The sequence below is a fragment of the Phyllostomus hastatus genome, unplaced genomic scaffold, assembly GCF_019186645.2.
Source record: "Phyllostomus hastatus isolate PE091 unplaced genomic scaffold, TTU_PhHast_1.1 phas_scaffold_182, whole genome shotgun sequence".
Lineage (NCBI taxonomy): Eukaryota > Metazoa > Chordata > Mammalia > Chiroptera > Phyllostomidae > Phyllostomus > Phyllostomus hastatus.
The window spans coordinates 24710000-24730292 of NW_025334013.1; the positions used below are offsets into that span (position 1 = coordinate 24710000).

The 20293-nt window shown below is 51.8% G+C and overlaps 2 protein-coding genes across 4 annotated transcripts; one reads left to right on the forward strand and one right to left on the reverse strand.

Moving 5' to 3' along the window:
* Positions 1-949: 949 nt before the first annotated feature.
* Positions 950-7466, reverse strand: CUNH1orf109 (chromosome unknown C1orf109 homolog). Of its 2 annotated transcripts, none has more exons than XM_045859372.1 (5): positions 7177-7466; positions 6739-7016; positions 4374-4553; positions 3177-3299; positions 950-3003 (listed from the first exon to the last, which is right to left on the reverse strand). In XM_045859372.1, the coding sequence occupies exons 2-5, from the start codon at positions 7011-7013 to the stop codon at positions 2892-2894; spliced, it is 690 nt and encodes a 229-aa protein (XP_045715328.1). In that variant the 5' UTR covers positions 7014-7016; positions 7177-7466; the 3' UTR covers positions 950-2891. The 2 variants fall into 2 exon arrangements, with proteins under 2 accessions (XP_045715328.1, XP_045715330.1); XM_045859374.1 differs by having other exon boundaries at positions 3177-3295; positions 7177-7465.
* CDCA8 (cell division cycle associated 8) lies at positions 7004-19818 on the forward strand. 2 transcript variants are annotated; one of them, XM_045859371.1, is made up of 11 exons: positions 7004-7081; positions 7891-8003; positions 8139-8267; positions 10643-10683; positions 11490-11562; positions 13199-13281; positions 14626-14690; positions 15166-15261; positions 16414-16540; positions 17314-17400; positions 18527-19818. In XM_045859371.1, the coding sequence occupies exons 2-11, from the start codon at positions 7907-7909 to the stop codon at positions 18569-18571; spliced, it is 843 nt and encodes a 280-aa protein (XP_045715327.1). In that variant the 5' UTR covers positions 7004-7081; positions 7891-7906; the 3' UTR covers positions 18572-19818. The 2 variants fall into 2 exon arrangements, with proteins under 2 accessions (XP_045715327.1, XP_045715326.1); XM_045859370.1 differs by lacking the exon at positions 7004-7081 and adding an exon at positions 7585-7726.
* Positions 19819-20293: the final 475 nt, after the last annotated feature.

The window sequence follows — 20293 nt, forward strand, 5'->3', positions numbered from 1 at the left end:
CTGTGTGAGACATTTGCATACCCTACCAACCACACTTGAGCAGGCGTTACTTCTGCCGGACCCTGTACATCGTCATCTCCATTACACAGAAGAAGAAACAGAAACTTAGAGGGGAAACGACTTACCCAGGATCCCTTGCACTGAGACTCAAACCCAGATCTGGGTCACCTGCGAGTCAGAAAGCTTTCCCTGAGTTGCTTATCGACGCACTGGCTCCTTCCCCTCCTCCCCAAACCTGCTTCTCCAAACGTGCACTCTCACCTTCTCACGAGAAGGAATGACGAACAACCCGATGCCCGCACGAGCTGCAGGTGGGACCTGGGCCCTGGCTTGCTCGTTAAGTCAGACATAACACAATCACGAGGCCTGGACTCCGCTCGGGCAGGGAGAAGTCCTTCTCTTCAGGGCCTGGCATCCCACTGGCTTTGAAAAACCCCTACTCTGCCCGCGAGAACCACCTTAAGTTTGATTTCTAAATGTGGATGCGGCAGAGACAGGAAAGAAACCAGAGTTCTTTCATCCCAACAGATTGTCTCACTGACAGCGCATGGGGTTCCAAACACACAGAGTCTGTTATCCCAGCGGAGGGAGCAGAGAAAGGAACGCACACTTGCTACCTGAGCCAACGCCCCGGCACAGCTGGAAGTGTTAGAAGGACTCCAGTTATGACAATTCTCCCTAAATTAGTTTCTAAGTTTAATATGATTCCAATAGAAATACCCACATAAGTTGTTTTTCTTTTTTTTAACTCGGTCTGAGAGGGTGGGACGGGACCAGCTCACTGAAGAATGGTGTCGCAGGGGAGCAGGGGTGGGAGCAGGGGGCGGGCCCCCGACACCTGACAAACAGACGCCAAGACTGTGGAGACAACCTACGTGTCCCTCGGGAAGGGACTATGACACACAGCACAGCGTGCCCACACAACAGAAAACTCTGCAACTGGTTTAGGAAAAGTTGAGGCACCTCTTTATGTATTTACACAGAACAATCTCCAAGACACGGTAAATAGGAAAAACGGGGTAAAATCTGGGGATATAGTATTCTACTAGTTACATAAAATTATGGGGAATACATAAAAACACTTTTGCTTGTTGTATTAGTTATCAATTGCTGTGGATCAAATTACCCCCAAACTGAATGACTTAAAACATTTATCATCTGTGTCAGGGATCCGGGCACAGCTTAGCTGGCTGCCTCTGGCGTAGGTCCTCACGAGGCTGCAGTCAAGCTATCAGTTGGGGCTGTGGTCTCACCTGAAGTCTCAACTGGGGGAGAGCGGATCTGCATCCAGGCGCACTCAGGTGGTTGCCCGCAGGCACGGGTCCCTCAGGAGCTCTCCATAGGGCTGCCCCAGCCTCACGGCTGGCTGCCCCCAGGGTGAGTGAGCGAGTGAGCGACTACGTTCAAGATGGAAGCTGTACTTTGTTTCCCAGGCTAGTTTCAGAAGTGGCAGCCCACCACTTGTACAGTGTTCTATTCCCTGAGCACGTCTGCAAGTGCCGCCTGCGCTGAAGGGGAAGAGATGTGCCCCGGTGTGAGATGCCTGGGGACCACGCAGGCGACCCTACAGGTTACCCGGCACTGCACTGACACAGGCAAAGAACGTTTTGGGAAGGAAACGTCAGAAACACCAAGAACTGGTTGCCTCTGGGAAAGGAAACTGAGTAACTGGGCGGGGGGGGGGGGGAGGGAGGACTTTTCGATGAATACGCTCTTACGCCCCTTGAATTTTGTGTAAAGCAACAAGCACCACGCCTGGAGCGCAGCAAACTTTGCCGAGACCGCCCCCTCGCGTGGAACGCCCTGCACCCGTCTACCAGCGCCAAGGAAACTCAGCCTTGGGCTGACCGGACACGTCACCGTGAAGCACTGTCACCAGCGCCTGGTCCTCATCTCTCTTCACCCACAGCACCTGTGTTTACCTCAGACACAACACTCTCGTTACTGTGACGCCGTCTGAACCTCTTCCATCAGTCTGGCCCCTGGATCGTGGGCGTCACCTTCACCTGGAGCCTCGTCAGAAATACAAAATCTGGAGCCCCACCCCAGAACTACAGAATCAGAATCTAAATTTTAACAAGACACCGGGGATTTATACTGTGCATTAAAGCTTGAGAAATACTGGTTTGAATCTTTCCCCTGGTTGCAGTATAACCCTCTCCAGGGCTCTCCTTCCTCTTGGTCCCTAGAGCACATCGCACAGCCCCACCACCTGGCTCTGGGCCGGGGCGCTCCCACCCCTGCAGCTACTCCCAGGATCACAGGAATGTGGCAAGTCAGTTGCCAGCACTGGTCATAAACCCCCTGCCGTTTCAGGGGTCCCACTGTCCCCAGTCACTTACTCTCAGACAGCGGGAGCAACACGGAAGCACCTTCAAGGCAAAGCCTTCAGAACCGGCCATGCCGCACCGCCTCCCCCTGGCGGCGGGCTCTGGAAACTGAAGTCGGCTTGACGATAAGGAGCTACTGCAACTGGAAAACAATTACTGTTTTCCGTCAACATCACCCTTGTTTCTTTAAATCATCGGTCACTTTCTTGTTCTTCAAGGAATCAGTTATTGACATAAACACAAAACCAGGACTTGGTGTCAACCAGGCTTAGAGCTTTGGTGACGCCGAGGGCAGTGCCACTCTCTGACCTGCCCTTTCCTTCCCTACCCACCACGTAGTGGCTGTTGCTCCTGGCCCCGGTGTATGGCACTGTCTTCCCTGCATGCTCGGCCTCCCTGGGCCCCAGGAAGAGCGAGGGATGGCCCGAGTCCCCTCAGCCGTGACCCGGCAGGGAGAAGCCCCAATGTCAGAAACACCTGGCACAATTCTCCCAGGAGCCGGTCCTCGGGCTCTGGACCATTTTTCGGGGTATGTCCAGTGGCGGCAACGTTCGCATGTCTTCAGAAATACCGGAGTTCAACTCTGTCAGTCTTCAGCTGCTCACTCCCGGTCTCCAGAAGAATGCACAGCTTCCTTACTCTTCCAGGAAGAAGGACACGCTCAGCAGGACATCTGGAACAGGAAGAGAGCAGCTGTGACCCCACACCTCTCCGGAGAACACAACACATCAGGCGGATGGCAGACACGGAGGCACCATGAGGACTGCCCCATGATGCTTCTGAAGAAGGGAGACGGCAGGGGAGGGGAGGAGGGGAAGATGCAAAGGGGCAAGTGAAAACCAGCACCTTGCACCAGGTCTTGGTGTTCGTCTTCTGAAATTCGGTCCCAGGCCTTGGGCAAAGCTCGGATGTTTGCCAAGTCTCCCCAGTGGATTGAGGACAGGAGGTACTTCCTCCTCAGGTACCTTCCTGGAAGTTAAGGAATGCTTAAAATAAATCAATAAATAAATGTATCGAAGGGAAAGAAAAACAAACCCTGGAGAGAGCCACGGGGAGCATGAAAGTGAAGGTGCAGCCACCATGAAATGTTCCAGGTTGAAATTTTCCACCTGTCTTTCCCCAGCACCTCTTCACTCGCGTGGCCCTGGACTGCAGGAACAGAGGAATGGAATGTCACACCTGCCATGCAGGGCCTCACCGTGGTGAGGAAAACCAGAAACTGAAAAGAAAGAACCTAAGTGACATACAAGATAAAATTCAGTGGAAGTTCAAGGATGAGTTCACCCAGTTTAGAAGGTAGCAGGGAGACTCCAGCTGGTCGGAAAAGCATGAGCAAAGGCACGGGAGTGGGGAAGCCTGGAACGGGTTCAGGGGCACGGACACTCCCAGAGTGGCCAGCGTGGCACAACGTGTAGGGCAGGAGGAAAGGCGGCTGAGGAGGCAGACTGAGCCGGAACACAAAGAGCCCTGCAGCCCAGCATGCGGATTCCGCATTTTGCCCTCCTCCCAATAGAAGCTACTGAAAACTTCTACACAAGCAACAGGATCAGAACTCAACCTGAAAAAATATGGGGTGAGGTCACTCACGGGGGATGGCTTACAGGGAAAGAAGCTAGAGACAAAGAAAACTGCCAAGACGGTGCATGTGATTGAAAGTACAAGTGAGCCCTGGCTGGTGTGGCTCAGTGGATTGAGTGGCAGCCTGAGAACCAAAGGGTTGCCATTCGATTCCCAGTCAGGGCACATGCCTGGGTTGTGGGCCAGGTCCCCAGTAGAGGGTGCATGAGAAGCAACCACACATTGATGTTTCCCTCTCTTTGGCCTTCCCTCCCTTCTCTCTAAAAATAAATAAATAAAATCTTAAAAAAAAATAAAGTAGCCACTCAATAAATGAGTTGAGGAATAACTGTAGGAAGAACCCAAGTTCAGAAGCCAAAGAGAGCGGACCCATACTACACAATTTTGTGATCCTGTGAAGACTGAAGCTAAAAGACTTCCTGGAACAGCTCTGGACAGACTGTCTGGCACTTGCGCAAAGGATACGAACTTCGATAATGTCTCTCGATATCTTGCAACCACTCCAGCATCTCAGCAACAGAGGGGCTCACAACGGAAGCCTGCAGGACAGCGTCGATGCTGATGGCGTCTGTGTGCTTTTCGTAGAGCTGAAGCACTTGTTCCACGTGGCTGCTGACTGTGTCTCGCACCTTGAGGAGGGCAGCTCTGGGGGAAAGGGTCTGATATTAGGCATTATCATGAGAGAGGCCTCAGGCAGGTTCCTCACCCTGGCACACTGACACTTCCGACCGTGTGACCCTCTGTGGTGGAGGCTGCCCTGCGCTTAGCAGCATCCCTGGCCCCCACCCACTGGATGACAGAACCAAAACATGTCCCCATCCTCTCCAAGTGTGACAACCAATAATGTCTCCAGATATTGCCAAATGTCCCAATGGGAAAAACTGCCTCCAAATGACACCTATTCATCTAAGGAGACTGGTGACGGTGCCTTGGAGGTAGGGGTGGCTCAAGAATTAAAGCTGTATCAGTAGCCCAGCTGCCAAAGAAAGTAAAGACCAAGTGGCCTGTCTGGGGCTGCCGTAAAACTGTACAAGAAAAGCAACTGCTCACAGAGTCCCCCGCACATATGTGAGAAAGGATGAAAGGAAACTGACGCATCAAATCCGTACTACCTGCATGCCACCTAGCCCCACCCTGGGACGTTTCTGAACAGTAAAGTTTGGGCTCCTGGTACACACAGGCGCCTGTGAACTTAGGAAAGTTACTTATTCTCCACTGCACACAAAACCAGTCTACTGTGCTTGCTGTGCAGCCAAGTACCTAGAACTCTGAGACTGGCACAGAGAACAACAAACACTTGGTGAATGAATACAGACGGTGACTATGAAGATTAAATGCCACAACGTGCATAGGAAGTGTTTAGAGAAGTTCCCAGCTCGTGGTAAATATTGTTATTATTCCATGGGTGACTCCGAGGGGCGCAGCCACCAAGACAAAGGTTACAATTTCCCAAGGGGTAAGGCACTCCTTGGCTTACAATTATAGCTTTCAAAAATGTTTGACCCTCCTGGCTGGTGTAGCTCAGTGGATTGAGCAGGGGCCCATGAACCAAAGTGTCACTGGTTCAATTCCCAGTCAGGGCACATATCTGGGTTGCAGGCCAGGTCCCCAGTAGTGGGGCACAAGAGGCAGCCACACATTGATGTTTCTCTCCCTCTTCCTCCTTTTCTTCCCCTCTCTCTAAAAATAAATAAATAAAATCTTTAAAAAAAATGTTTGACCCCGACCCACAACTTAAAAATAGACTCAAAATAACAGCCCACCATCCACACAATTTAATTGACTATATCTTCTGCTCAGCTAAGGAACTAACTCTGGTTCACCACTTGTATTCCCAGCACCTTGTGCTTGGCATCCCATTGGTGCTTAATGAATGTATTCTGTACAACCGAACACAAAGAAGGTCCCCATTTTTGAGTTTCCTATTGGTCTATGGCACATAACCCAATACACGAGAACCTTCTTTTGTTCTGGTCAAGGAAAGGTCATATGTGTCCTGTCTTTTCTCTATCCTCATAACCTATAACTCTGCGGTAGGGAGTCTAACACTAGGCCGAATAAGGGCCGACAGATGTGCCTGCTACTCCTGGGCCCACGGACACCATGTGCAGCAGGGCAAAGTGGTGCGTGAGAGCTCTGGCCTTGGTGTCAGGCACACTTGGACTAGGACCTCAGCTTTGCTATTTACTAGCTGTGAGACCAGAGAGGCAATCGGCTTGAGCCTCAGTTTCCTCACCTGCACAATGGGATTACGTGAGATTAAACCACAGAGGTGTTGAAAAGATTCTATGCAATAATATAAAACATTTAGCTCTGACTTCCACCAAGTTTACAGTGTATAGCTGACCCTTAAATATGGGCTTTAATTGCACAGGTCCACTTATACACGGATTTTGCATTGTTCAAGAGTTAACTCATGATTGGGAATCGGTGTACTGGGAGTGCCAACTGCAGTTATATGTAGATTTTCACTGCACTGGAGGTCATCACTGACCCCTGTGACGTTCAACAGTAAACTGTAATTCCTCATTGCATTTTACCCAAGAAAACTATAGAGAAAAAGTAATAAGCACTCTCCACTGCTTCTATCTTACTTTTTAAACTTCTACTAAGCCCACCACTGCCATGCCCAGCCTCTGACAAAGGAAATGCCAGAAAACGGTTTTTTGACAGAGGTCCCACTGCCAACAGATGCAACAGAGGGAAGGTTGAGACACCTCCAAATCCCATGGTCTCAAGTAAAAATCCTGTTCTGACTGATCCTAGCTACTTAGAGGACACCGGGTTTTTAAATCTTTCTGCCAAGAAAGGAAGCCATGGAGCCTCTTACAGCCTCTCCGCTAGCTTGTCCAGGACGGTGTCACCAGCCTCCAGCTGCTTGCGCCTCAGCCGCTCCTTTAAATCTGGGAAGTCCCGAAGCGACGGCACCTCCTCAAACCGCACACCCTGCGCCGCCTGCAGCTGCTCCGCCAGATTGCTGAGGGAGGCCAGGAGGGGCTGGCAGTCCCTCAGAGCGCCCTGCCAGAGGCCCTGCTGCTCCTCCACCACCGGGAAGCACTTCTTCAGGGCCTCCTGCACCGCAAGCAAAGGCCGGTCCTGAGTCATCTTCTGGTGGCGGGGAGGGAGAGAGAAACAGAAAGAAGATAAACAAACAGCATTCGCGTCCGAAGTCGGTAGGGAGATGCCGGGTCAAGGGTAAACCAGGGTTTCCAAGGTAGAGCTGTCTAACCCCTCCCATAGGAGCGCCCGGCTCGAGGCGCTGTCTTACCTTTATAAGGGATCTCGGAAGTCGGGGCTCGCGTCTCGCACCTCGGGAAGGGTTTCCCGACTATCCCCAGGGGGAGGCCGGGCAGTCTCCTGCTGCAAACTGCGGATTCCCGGGTCCAAGCCCGGTCTCCCCCGCGCCACACCTACGTTTCAGGAGCCGGAATCTTATATTCCTCTCCTTGAGAATGCAGGCCGCTTCCCTTAAACCAGCGGGAAAACTTAAGGCCATCCAAGAACCAGAAGCCGCCAGAGCCGCCAGCCTGCGCCCCTATCTGTGTAAGCCTGGCCCCCACGCAGTTAAGTCGCGAAACTATGTCGTAGCCGCAATGCTTTCTGGGTACTGTAGTCCTATGTGTGAGCTAGAAGCCTGACGCGGAGCTTCCTTGTGATTGGATACTGTGAACCTTCCTTGTAAGATGGCGACTTCTCATTCGTCAGCCGGTGGCAGTTTGAATTTTGTGCGAGCGGCTGCACGTCCTGTTAGCCGCTGAGCCGCTTTCTCCCGGCTTGAGCGGCGAGGTTTTTTTCAGCCTTTGGTTTGGGACCCGCAGGTACGTTCCGCACAACTTCTTTACGCTCAGGCCTTGAAGGTCAGCCCCCCTCCACGAACCCTTTGGGGCGCCCCTTCGCCCTCTCCCTCCTCTTCGTTGCCCCCTACTTTCCCTTCCTCGTTTCCGCTTCTAACCCCTGTGGCTCGGCCCCCCGCTCCCCGCAGCCTCCACCGAAGCGCCATGGCTCCGGCTAGGAAGGGCAGCAGTGGGGTGACCAAGGCCAATTCGTTACGGAGCCGGAAGCTCGCCTCCTTTCTTAAGGACTTCGATCGTGAAGGTAAGGGGCCGCGCCCGGGTTGTCGCGGCTACCTGGGCGGATCGCGGGGTGCTGGCGGAGTGCTCCGGCAGCTCGGATCCAGGCTCTATCCACCCACTGGGTGACCCGTGTTTTGTCGACTTTGCCCTATCTCAGTGCAAATACGATCCAAGCAAATTCAGTCGGACAAGCTGAATCTCATCAAGGAACTAGACAACATGTACAACATTGAGATCCTGCGGCTCCCCAAGGCGCTGCGCGAGATGAACTGGCTCGACTACTTCGGTAAGCGCTGCTCGAGTTTCCCCGGGGTTAGCCCTGGAGCCCCCGCTGTGGTTACGGTGACAGCCTTCCCCTTAGTTGGGTCTCCCGTGGTCACCATTGGAGATAGACTTAACGCTTCCAGCCACTGCCTATCTCACTTCCCTCCAGCCTTTTAAAAAATCTCCTTAGCACTTACGGTCATCTACTCCTGTGGGTAATCAAATGTTTTCTCTACAAGACTAGATAGGAAGTATCTTAGGCCTTTTGAGCCAGAAGGTTATCTGCCCAACTATTCACCTCTGCTGTTGGAGTTCCAAACCAGTTGTAATGAGTGGGCATGGCTGTATTCCAATGAAATTTACGGACACACTGAAATAAGTTTGACGTAAATTTCACTTGTCAGGAAATAATCTTTTTTTGATATTTTATCCAACCATTTAAAATGAATGAGTGAATACCTTGGCTTGTTACCAAAGCACAGATGAAAGGATAAGCTGCTAATGGAACCTGCCAACTTAAAAAAGTGCAAATCAAATTGTGAAATGCAAGGACCCAGGAGTTTTCTTGGCCAGAGAAAAATCCCAGTCTGTACCCCACCCCCTTGTTAAATGTCCAAGGAAATGCAAGAGGTTGCCCTTTCTGCTGGGTTACCCTTACTTTTTATTAACAGTTACCCAGTATGTAGCCTACTTCTGGGGTGGAAATGCATGGACTCCTCAAAGTGTAGACATTTAATGATTCTTTTGGCTTGCCCTTTTATTTATTAATGTATTTATTTGTACATTTCTACAAATATTCATTGAGCATGTATCAGTCCCAGGGCTAGTGCTGATGATGCACTGGGGAATGAAACACACATTGTACTTGCAATCAGGAACTTACAAGTTAGTGGGGAAGGATCATTTTAAAAATTTGCACATTATTATAGAAGTAAATTTATAAGGACTGCAAAAGAGACAGAGCAGAGTAGTGGTCAGTAAGCACATTTCTGCGGTGCTTCCTATGCCAGACAGCAAATCCTCTCTTAATGTACTCAATAGGCTCCTGGAAACGGAGACTTTAAGTGAAAAGACGTATAACGAACCGGTTTTCCGTAGGCTAATTGATATAAATGAGAGCTAAATTCCTACAGTATGTTTATTTCTGATCACAAAAAATCACCAAATTTCTAAATAAAGACCCAAAACACCTCTACTATTAAACATTGAAGTAAGAGCTATACATACATTTAAGAAAAATGAATCAACATGAGAGAATTAATATTTTTCAACCCATTACAGCTCAGGGTCCTAGGAGACCAGAGCCTCTTGGGCACAAGGCAGGAGCCAACCCTGGACGGGACGCCCTTCCATCCAGAGCACCCTCCTGTCGTACACCCCCACGCTCACTCCGACTGGGGCAGTTGGCACACATCAGCTCACCTCACACGTACAACTTTGGAGGGTGGGGAAACCGGAGTTTCTGGGGAAAACCCACATGGACATGGGGAGAACATGTAAACCCTACACAGAGTGACCCCACCAGGAACTGACGATTTTTCTCATCAACCTTACAATGACATGGTGTTGAATGAAACTACATTATTCAAGGACTTGCTATATTAACTAATTTTATCCTTATAACAAAGGTACTATTAATATTATCCCCATCGTATAGTTGACAAGATTAAAGCGCAGAAAGGTTGGCTACTTTGCCCAGGCTCTCACGAGCTAGTGAGGGGCAGAGTCTATCTGAATGCAGGCGTTTTCTGGTTCCAAAGCCTGAGTGCTCAACTCTAGTGCAGGAAACTGAGTTTCTGCAGGAAGACCTAACGTAACACTCTAGTGTATGTCTAACTAGACGTACCCTAACTCGTTAGACGTACGTCTAACTAGACATAGTGTTCGCTTGGACTCCTTCACTCAGAACACACTTGCTGCATGCCTACTGTGTGTCCTGTTTTGCCGGAACCTAAGGATATTAATTCTGTCCTCAAGGAATCCAGTTCAGGGCAGGGTGGGCTTGCACATGGCTTTGCATAGCCGTTGGGGAGGGGGAGGGGGTCAGCTGACAGCGCTTTGCAGCAATCTGCTGTAAAAGACGGAGTTTAGGGTTTGAGCTGTTTTGAAGGATGAATTAGAAATTTGTTGGATGCAGAGGAACATGGGGGGGCAGAAAAGGTAGTAAATACCAGAGTACTGAGTCACGAAGGACAGTGGCACCCTTGGGAAATAGCGGGAACTTCTTGGTGTGGTAGAACGTAGACTCGGTCATGAGGAGTGTGAGTCGAGCTCAAAGAAAGATCAGACTAGGTTCTGAAGGGTCCTTCAGTGTTGGACCAAGGGCTTAATCTGGTCATGGGAAGGTGATTTAGCATTGCAATCTCATAGTAACTGGACAAAATGATCTTTTTAAAGCCCTTGGAGGAAGCAAGCAGGCCCTGGAAGAGGCAGCAACGGTGAGTGACTTGTCCTATTGGAACTATGTTGGTTTGTTGTTTTTTGTTTTTTTAAAGATTTTATTTTATTTTTAGAGAGGGGAGGGAAGAAGAAAGAGAGGGACAGAAACGTCAACGTGTGGTTACCTCTCATGTGTCCCCTACTGGGGACTGGGCCTGCAACCCAGGCATGTGCCCTGACTGGGAATTGAACCAGTGACCCCTTGATTCTCAGGCCGACACTTGGTCCACTGAGCCACAGCAGCCAGGGCTATGTTGGTTGCCCGATATGTAGCCAAGAGGAATCTCGGACATATCTGTGGGATAGTTCAAAGTAGCAGTGTTACAACGGAAAAAGATGAACAGGAGGTTGGGCAAACCTAGTGCGATACAGTCACACAGTGGGATCTTTATAGCAGTGAAAGCAGATTAACTACCACCACAGACAGTGGTTCGAGACAAAACCAAACAAAATAGTATTCAAGCACATACACATTTGTGAAGAAATGTGCGTGTGCACATCCACACCTGCACTTGCGAGCAAATGGGATGAAAGTGGTTACCTGGAGAATGACAGGGGACTGGGCCGCCTTTGGGGGGGACACAGGGAAACGGGACAAGGGAGATACATAGGAGGAGCATGTTGTTGTTGGTGTTTTGGGTCCTGGGTTGTTTGGTGGGTTTATGGGAGGTTATTACATTGTGTTGAAATTAACTATCTGTATGTTTCAAATAATACGTTTTTAAGAGTAATTGTTTTTCATCTTAATATGTTGTTGCTCATATTTGATGGAATGAGCATGGTTTTCTGGCTGTGTTGTCCACAGGCTGACCTGGACATCAGAGAAATAAACAAACTAACAGCAGAAGCTATTCAGACACCCCTGAAATCTGCCAGAAGTGAGTGCTTCTCAGAGTCCCCTGTCGAACTCAGGGAGCCGAGGCCCAGGGGCGCTGGCTGGCCGCTGCAGGGGGCCTCAGTGAGGGAGCCTCTCCCCTAAATATCTGGTCCTCGGGCTTATAACAAACTACAGAAGTGATCCCTAAGAGTATAGCCTTCGGGCTTATAAATTGAAACATTTGATTTGGGGCACTGCATTTAATTAATTGCATGCAAGGCCAGTGCTAACCAGACTCTCTAGGCAGACGTGCGAGCAAAGGTAAAAGGAGGAAAACAAAAGCTGCGCTGCGAACGGAACGTGCAGTCTACTTGCTTCCCCTGAGTTGGAGAGGTTGGTGAGGTCTCCGGGGCTGTTGCTAGACAGGGCCGTACCAGGTGCGACCCCTGATCAGAAGGGCCGAGAGAGGACTGTAAAGGGACATTCTCCGCATGTTAACTCCATGTTGCTGCATTCAGTCACCCACCATGTAGATGAGTCTCGCACACATACGCCCCACACTGAGAAACACTGTCTTACAGGGCGGGTTTTGGGGGAGCCGGGTTGTGATTAGTGAGCATGGCATCAGGCCAGGATGAGCTCTGTTACAGACTTGAGGTCACTGTGGTTGCGCTTTGGTGGTTCGGTGCAGCCAGCTCCTGGCAGTGAGGCTGTCTGGCCATGGATTTCTGGGCTGCCCACGCGGGCGCTTTCTCGGCTGGGCAGGGCCAGAACCACTGTCCAGTTCTCATGCCAACTTGGCTTCCGTCAGAATTGCTTTGTAGTGGGAAGAATGCATGGTGAAATTTTCACTTTCCAAGTGTTGTATTCCAGTTCTGCCTGCCGGAGGTTATAATGTACGTGCATTTGGCTGTTCCTAGAGTTTGTCAGCCACATATCTACCATCTGTTAGGTCCCTTTGGGTCATTCCTACATTTAGGTAATATCAGTTTCTCGTTTGGGTTGCATCAGTTTTGCTAACTTGGGTGTAGGGGTGTCTTCTCATTTCACTCCTGGGAACTGAACACACCAGAACCAGTGTGAAGCAACAGTAAAAAGTTGTTTGAAAAGTCACTTAGTCTGATTTCTCGCTCCCCCTGTGGTGAAGTGCAGAATTTCCTTTATGGAATCCCTGCTCTGATTGCCTAGCTCTTGGCTGTGCATATTTAGCAGTGAGACACTTTCTAAGTTTCCCTGTGGCATCTGCATAAGTAATAGTATAACAAATGATGGTATTTATTATAACACGTGTCCAGTACTGTCCAAAGGGCTTCACATTCATTCACTCCACAAACACTTGACCATTCATCGGGACAGTGCTAGGGTTTGGGAGATGGGAATAGAAACAGCAAAGACCCTGTCCTTAGGGAGCACACACTCCAGGTCTCATAACATCCGGATACAGTGACCCTCCCTTTTATAGAGGAGGAAACTGAGGCGCCACCTGGAGCCGTGAGGCCTAATTTGTGGAAGGGCCAGGGCACTGGGCTGACCACACAGGGCATCGTAGGGGCTTCTTAACCTCTCCGTCATCTTTATATCGGGTCTATTTCTTGTTTACAGCCTAAGGTTGCATCACTGTTCTTTCCTATAAGAAATGTGAATGAATGAGAGTTTATTCCCGTGAGAAATGTCACTTGTGAAACTGTTTCTTGTAGCACGAAAGGCAATGCAAGTGGATGAAATGATAGAGGAAGAAGAAGAGGAAGAGAAAAAAAATAAGAAACTTCAAACTGCCAAAGTAAGTAGGAACTCAGATTTAGGGCTGTGGGCTGGCAGACGAGGAAATACAGGAATTCTTAAAATACAGTGTTGCCCTCCCAGAGTTCGAGGTGTAATAGAGACGATCCCACTTAAGTGGCTAATAACAGTGATCGTAGAGATACACACAGAGTGCGTAAACGTGGAACAGGAAGCTGTTAAGTCTTGCCTACCCCCTTAAGACACAACCAGGCCTTTAAGGCCTGAGATTTCATTAGCTGGAAAAGAAAGGGAAGGGAGTTCCCAGAGGAGGCGCGGCAGTGCCACTAAGGCTCGGGAAGCAGCGCGGAGCGGCTGGGGCAAAAGCTCTGAGAGGAGCGTGGGTGGAGCGCAGCCGGATAATGACTGGCCTTGTGCACCTGGCGTGGGCGTTCAGTTTCATCAGGTAGGTAGCAGGAAGCGACACAACCAAACTGGCATTTCAGACCAGTGCTCAGGACAAACGGGAGAGGGGACACGCTGGAGAGAAGGAAACCAGTGGGGAGTCTGTTGCAAGTCTTGAACTGAGGCTCTGACCCCATGGAAAGAAAAGGTGTTGAGTGAGATTTAAAAGGGAGAGTGGGCCGGATTGGCGGAGGCAAGGAGAGGAACCAGAGATGACGGCGTGGTTCCTCGCTCAGGCAGCTGCCGCCCGGCGGCCTGTGGGGCCCAGGAGGAAGAGCAGTGCGGGGTTCGGGTGAACAAGAGCAGTGCCTGTGTCAGTTGTCTGGCGTGCTGAGTGTCCAGCACTTCTCCAGAACACGCAGCCTGGACAGAACTCGCAGTGGAAGCTCAGGGAGGAGGAGGTCGAGAGCCACGCTGACTCCCAGGCCTTTGGCTGGTCGTCCCGTGTGGGGGGGGGGGTTGATGAGGTCCAAGGAGAGCGTGGAGAGGGGGTGAGGCAGACGGCAGAGGGCGCCACAGGAGCAGGGGAGGTGGGTCAGGCTTGAAAGGTGAGGGGGAAGAATCATCAGAACATAAGGAGTGATTCCTGGCAGGCGCCTTTGAGGACTCAGGAGGGGTGAGGACTGAGGAGGGCCTTGTACTGGGCCCCTGGGACACCCAGAGGGACCTCTGCTGTGGCACACTGTGTAAAGGGGGCAGGGGGCTGACCAGCCATACTGCAATCAGTTCACAAAACCTTTATCCTTAATGAGGGGATTTGGGCCAAATCCTCTATTTTGGAGACCAAGCCTTAGTTGATTAACTATGTTCTGAGTTAAATAAGTCTGCAAGATAGACCTTACTTAGTTTTCTTTTCCAGAGTGGCTCTCCTTTCCCTTATCCTTCCCCTTTGCAGGAAAGGCTTTTTTTGTAACCTCCTTTCATTTGCTTGTGACTTCAGGTCAAAAGGTGTCCTCCATCCAGGAAGAGAACCCAGTCCATACAAGGAAAAGGCAAAAGCAAAAGGTAACAGGTTTTCCAGATTCAGCTGTGTTGTTGGTTTTAGAGCCATGTTCATTGTGCAGAACTAGGGGGTGAGGGCTTTTGCACCTCGTGTCCCAGAAGACTAAAGCCAGCCGGTCCTTGAGTGTCGGAACGGAGGGCCCTCTAGACATGACCTGACGCAGCACCTCCTCCAGTTCTGCTGCCCACGTTCTCCATCCTCCCCCACTTCTGTCGACGCAAACAGGGAGAATAGGGCCCAGAAACATGGTAGGCATTGCGCATTATTTTGTTTAGCTGCCTGACAGTGCATGTGCGGAGCTACCCCGTGGCCAGTTACAAAGTCACCATCACTTATCGATAGTTAGTTTCTTGAAATGTTACCATGTGGGTGCTCAGGGCAATGTCTGACAAGGTCAGTGCTCTCCAAGGGTGACCTGCCCCTGCCACTGCTGTTTCACCCGAGTGGCCGCACCTCATAGCCATTTCTTACCTGCAGGTCAAGCAGTTGTAACACTGTCACCCCGGCTATGGGCCGGATGGAGCTGTCTCTGGTGAAACCCACTCCAGGCCTGACGCCCAGATTTGACTCACGGTGCGTACTGAGATCCGGGCTTGGGTTTGGGTGGGAGTCCAGCATTTGACGTCAGAAAAGCAGGGTGTTTAAGGCAGTAACTCCTGACTCCTTGGCCTGGGCCGCCTTCTCAGAGGAGGTTGACTCGGAGCTTCCTGATGCGTTTGCCATGCCTCGCCCTCGAGTGCGGGGGTCCGCTGTGGTCAGCACCCAAATGATTCCTTATCTGATGAGAGACAGAGAACAGTGTCTCGGGCCACTAGGCGGCCTCTACTGACGTTTGGTCTCTTCTGATTCTAATCAAAAGTTTTGTTTTTTTAAATAGGTAGGCATTCTCCTATTTCCTTGAGGAAAGTTGGTGCCCTCTTTTGGGAGACCAGCATAAACAAGGGTGTTCTGGCAGCAGGCGTTATCCCTTCTCTAGGGCTGGTCCGCTCAACAGAAAATGCTGTGCAGACGTTTAAAAAGATCTGCGTGTGCTGATGCCGGGAGGGGCGGCTTCAGGGCTCCAAGCATCTCCGAGCAGCTGCTACACAGCGTGCCCCTAATGGTTTCATTTGCATTTTTACACATGGAACAGTTCTGGAAGGATGCAGAAGGAACTGAGGGTGGTTATCGCTGGGGTGGGGGGAGTGAGGAAGACTTACCTCCTGCTTTTAATTCCTACTCGTTAACTTTGTGTTTTTCACGTGGACATACAGCAAAGGACATTTCAGGGAAAATAGGTAGCAAGCAGCATTTTAACTGCCTTGAGAAAGTTAGTTTGGGGATTAATATAAGGATGTAATCTCTGAATCCTCCTTTGACCCTGGAAAATACCTCTTGATAGAAGCACTTAGCTGTACTTGGAAATACATTAACCATAGTTTATTTCTGGATGGATGGATGTATGGATGGATGGCAGGCATGCATATGGAGCTTTGGACCTAAAATTTATATGAATAAGAATTGACTTTTGCTAGATGTATGTTTGATAATTACAGTCTCCTTTCTCCAGCTGTGTTTAGTCATTACTGCTTAAAAAGATTTTTTTCCCCTAAATTTAGAACTGGCCTTAGAAATATGTGATTTGAAAACTGCAGCTTGAGGCCAGATGGGGTTCGGAAGGGCTCAGAGTGCCTGGTGTCATGCAATCTGCCAAGCTGTCTTCACAGAAATTTTCCCACTTTGTAGGGTCTTCAAGACCCCCGGCCTGCGCACTCCGGCAGCCAGAGAGCGGATTTACAATGTCTCGGTGAACGGCAGCCCTCTAGCCGACAGCAAAGAGGTTTTCCTCACTGTGCCAGTGGGAGGCGGAGAGGTAAGCGTTTCAGAGGGAAGCCAGGCCCGGTGCACCTCGTGGCCAGCATTGCCCTCCCTGGCCTGCCACCCACCGCTCTCCCCCAGTTCTCGTGGCTGCACGGACCCCAACCTGCACACTTGTGTGGGACCCAGAACCCGGTTTCCTCTCCCGGGGTGGAGGCCCGGGCTGGGAGCATCCTCGCCCAGCTCTGGGTCCCTCTGTTCATCAGCTAACATCGGTGCACCCGTCTTGCAGCAGGCCCAGGGTGCGGGCGACACTCCCGCCCCAGGGACGCAGTTAGGCAGTCCAGGTGGGGTCACAGCTGGCTCTAACACCACCATGTGGTGTGTGGGATCATGGAGCCAGAGTGCAGGGTTGGGGGTGCACTGTCAGGGTGCGTGTGCCGTCTCTTCCTCTTGGTCTCGCTTCAAGGGGCTCTGAAGCAGGCTGAGCCCCGTTTTTCCGGGCTGAGTGGAGCAAGTTGCTGATCTCACCTCCTGGCAGGGAAGGGTGCTTTATCTCAGGTGCAGCCTCTCTCAGATGTGGTGTGCAGGGCACTGTGAAGCTAAGGGGCATGCCTTGGTGCCGGGTGGTTCAGCCCCTGACCCAGTGATGGGCGCTGGTATCACTGTATCCTTAGGGACATGGTGACAGCCTGTGTCCTGTCTGCCTTCCTTATCCTCCCATGTCCTGCAGGACAGGAAGGGGACCCCTGGGGGCACACAGGGTTGCTGGGTGGAGGTTCCTGCCCCAAAGGACATGCAGTTTAACCCCCTCTCCCCTCCACACAGAGCATGCGACTGCTGGCCAGTGACTTGAAGAGGGTCGATATCGCACAGCTGGACCCAGAGGCCCTGGGCAACATAAAGCAGCTGTCCGTAAGTCTCACGCCCACCTCCACCCCTGGGCGGCCTGCCGTAGCTTTCTCGGTTGTCTGTGTTAGGATTGTCTTTCAGGTCTGGGCCAGTAATGCTTTGTCCTTACCATTGTGTTGCCTTCTTTCCCTCAAGGGATTTTGGCTGTTATCCTGCTTGCTTGGCAGCAATTCTGTCCCTAAATTGATGTTGCGTTTCGGTCCTTCCCAGAGTGCCTGCCACGAAGTTCCGCAACAGAACTGAAACTCTGCCTTGTCCAGGCAGTTAGTTGGTGCCTGTATGGAGGGCACAGTTGACCTCCAGGAACTGAAACTCTCTCACGGCAGTTCAGCATTGGGGAGGGGGCAGTGCTGGTTACAAGGAATCCGCAGAGTCAAAGCGCTGAGCAGCCAGGCCTGAGACTGGCGGCACCGTGGGCCACAGGAGCTTTCGGAGCACCACCGTGGTGCGCCAGCTCCTCCAGCTCCTCTGCCCTCGCGGCCCCGAGCACGACTTCACTCCTCACCGCAGCAGACGCACTGCCCCGCGAGGCTGCTGGTTCTGCTCTCCCCGAACGTTGGTCCGTAGGTGGCTCTGGCAGCCACACTTCCAGCCCCGTAGCTATTGCCGCATTGCCCAGCACCAGCGTCCAGCTTCCCGTCTTCATTTACATTCTCAAGAGGAAGGAGTTAGTTGGCTCCGCTTCGGTCAGATAGGCCTCCCTGGTCCACTCTGCATGGTTCTGGCTGGCAGTGGGAGCAGTTCGCGCACACGTGGCTGCCGTGTTTGGGGGGCACCTGTGAAGGGCACATCTGAGGGAGGGGGCAGGGCGGGCTGCTCTCCCGAACACGTCCTACTGAACTCAGGCCCAGCGCTGAGATCACACGCACCACCAGCCACCCAGAGCTGGCGACTCCCACCCCAGCTGGACCTGCTGCATCCCTCTCCCCACCCACACCTTCACTGTCTCACTTGAGGTGTTGCTTCGCTCCTTTGTTCAGATGAAAAACGGAGATTCAGAAGGGCGAGTTAGTTTGTGAAACAAATAGAGGATGGAGGGCTGAGGTCCCTCAGACCTGCCTCACCCCACATCTGGTGGTGCATGCCCAGTGCCATCATCTCCAAATGACCCGTTTCCTTTTCTCCTTAGAGCCGTCTCGCCCAGATCTGCAGCAGCATACAGACTCACAAATGAGGTTGCTGTTCCAAGAAGCCAACTCAACAGGATGGATTTTCAGTGGGCACTTCTGGGAGCTTCTCCCCTTCAAGCTTATGGTCTCTCTGAGTGTGAAGTTCAGAGCAGGAGTGGCGCTCCTCTCGGAGAACTCGGGACGTGGGGAGGCACTGTTCCCCCATCCGTTTCGCTATTTGCACCTCCCAACCCAGGTGACGGACACTGCCTGCTGCGTGTATGCAGTCTCCCTGCCGAACGGTCCTTCCAGCTCTCAGAGCCGCTCCCTCCCTCTTCCTGCAACTGTACCTCCTCCACCCTGCCCTGACTCCAGTGCAGACAGCATGGAGAGCCTTGTGTTCTCGGAAAGACTGACTGCTTGCCCTTGTCGGAGAACCCTCTGCGTCTGGCATTCCTGCTCTGCGTGCTTGGGGCTGGGAGGTTTGGGCCCAGAGAACTGAGCGTTCAGGGCTGTGAGGGGGCAGTTCCAGAAAGTGCGGAGGAAGCAGACAGACGGGGTCAGGACAGTGTGTCAGGGCCTGTCACCACAGCGGAACACACGTCCCCCCACTCCCATCTCCTCCTCCTGCGGAGTCTCACACGTGCTGTGCCCCGTAGTCCTGTTCAGGCTGCTGTGTGGGACAGTGTGCTGTGCCTCTGTTTACTGAAGACCAAAAATGGGTGTGGAGGTAGTTTCCATGGCTCGCTCCTCTACCTCTCTAGTTAGCGGGAATCTGGATTAGGGGCTTGCAGGGCTTAGATTAGTGTGGGATTTTGTGTGACTGGCTCTCCACGGCCCAGTGGCCCCCGCCAGGCCTGGAGACCTTGCAGCGTGCGCTTCTCTCTGAATGGCTTCACTGAGGGAGCAGGTATGACTGGACTGCGGCCTCGCTCCACGTGTGTGGCCCGCGCCCTGGGCACGCACTAGTTCCTTGGAGTCGGCACTGAGATCCCTGCGTGCCAGCCGGTGCCTCCGCTCCAAAGAATCATGGGACGTGGTCCAAGAACACGGGAACTGAGCGTTCCCGCCCCAGGCTTGAGGGCCCACAGTTTCTCCTGTGGCTCTTTGCCGTACTATCATTTTGCTTCGTGACCATTCTAGTAATCCAGTCCTGTTTAAGTTGTATTCTTTTCAGGTTGTTTTAGTGTCCCTATCCTGAGACTTTTTGTACATACTGTTTTCCTGAGTAATGTAATGGTATCTCTAATCTGGTTTTTTTAATCAGAGCTATTGAAAGGTACCTGTTTTCAATAAATTGTGAGTTTGTTCAGCCTGCCTGTTGCGTCCAAGCTGGGCTACCTGGACTAGTGGCAGCTTCGGGGCTGAAGCTGCTGCTAAGCTGTTGGGGTGCGGGTCTTTGAACAGCTGCTTCACTTGGCAGATGTGAAAGTCTTCACTTCAGGCAGAATCGCCCTGGTATCTGAAGAAGGGGCCCTCACCCCAAGGTCCAGGACACGCGGGACCTGCCCCAGGAACTTGGCCCCGGCACGTTTGCTTGGCGAGCTGGAGGTCTGCATGTGGGAGGACGAGCTCTTGGGTCCCTGTAGTTCGTTCGCCCACAGAGTCTAGCCTCACAGGCCAGACGCAGCCAGGCACAGGCCACTCAGTGATCACGCTCTCACTTCCCAGAGCACGGGGTCTGGCGGGTCCGCCTTCCTGGAAGGCTTCCTGCACTGGAAGTGACCAACATGGAGCTAAGCAATCTGTGCTCATTACCTAGCTCGGTCATCTGGCACGGACAGTTC

What these genes read in the sequence shown, in the direction of transcription:
- CUNH1orf109 (XM_045859372.1), bottom strand. Translation starts at nt 7,013, where the DNA reads ATGACTCAGGACCGGCCTTTGCTTGCGGTGCAGGAGGCCCTGAAGAAG. An exon ending in GACAAGCTAGCGGAGAGGCT is followed by an intron (nt 4,554 to 6,738) that starts GTAAGAGGCTCC and finishes CCTTTCCCCCAG; the next exon opens with AGCTGCCCTCCTCAAGGTGC. An exon ending in GAGAGACATTATCGAAGTTC is followed by an intron (nt 3,300 to 4,373) that starts GTATCCTTTGCG and finishes CTTAACTTCCAG; the next exon opens with GAAGGTACCTGAGGAGGAAG.
- CDCA8 (XM_045859371.1), top strand. Translation starts at nt 7,907, where the DNA reads ATGGCTCCGGCTAGGAAGGGCAGCAGTGGGGTGACCAAGGCCAATTCG. An exon ending in TAAGGACTTCGATCGTGAAG is followed by an intron (nt 8,004 to 8,138) that starts GTAAGGGGCCGC and finishes GCCCTATCTCAG; the next exon opens with TGCAAATACGATCCAAGCAA. An exon ending in TGCCAGTGGGAGGCGGAGAG is followed by an intron (nt 16,541 to 17,313) that starts GTAAGCGTTTCA and finishes CCCTCCACACAG; the next exon opens with AGCATGCGACTGCTGGCCAG.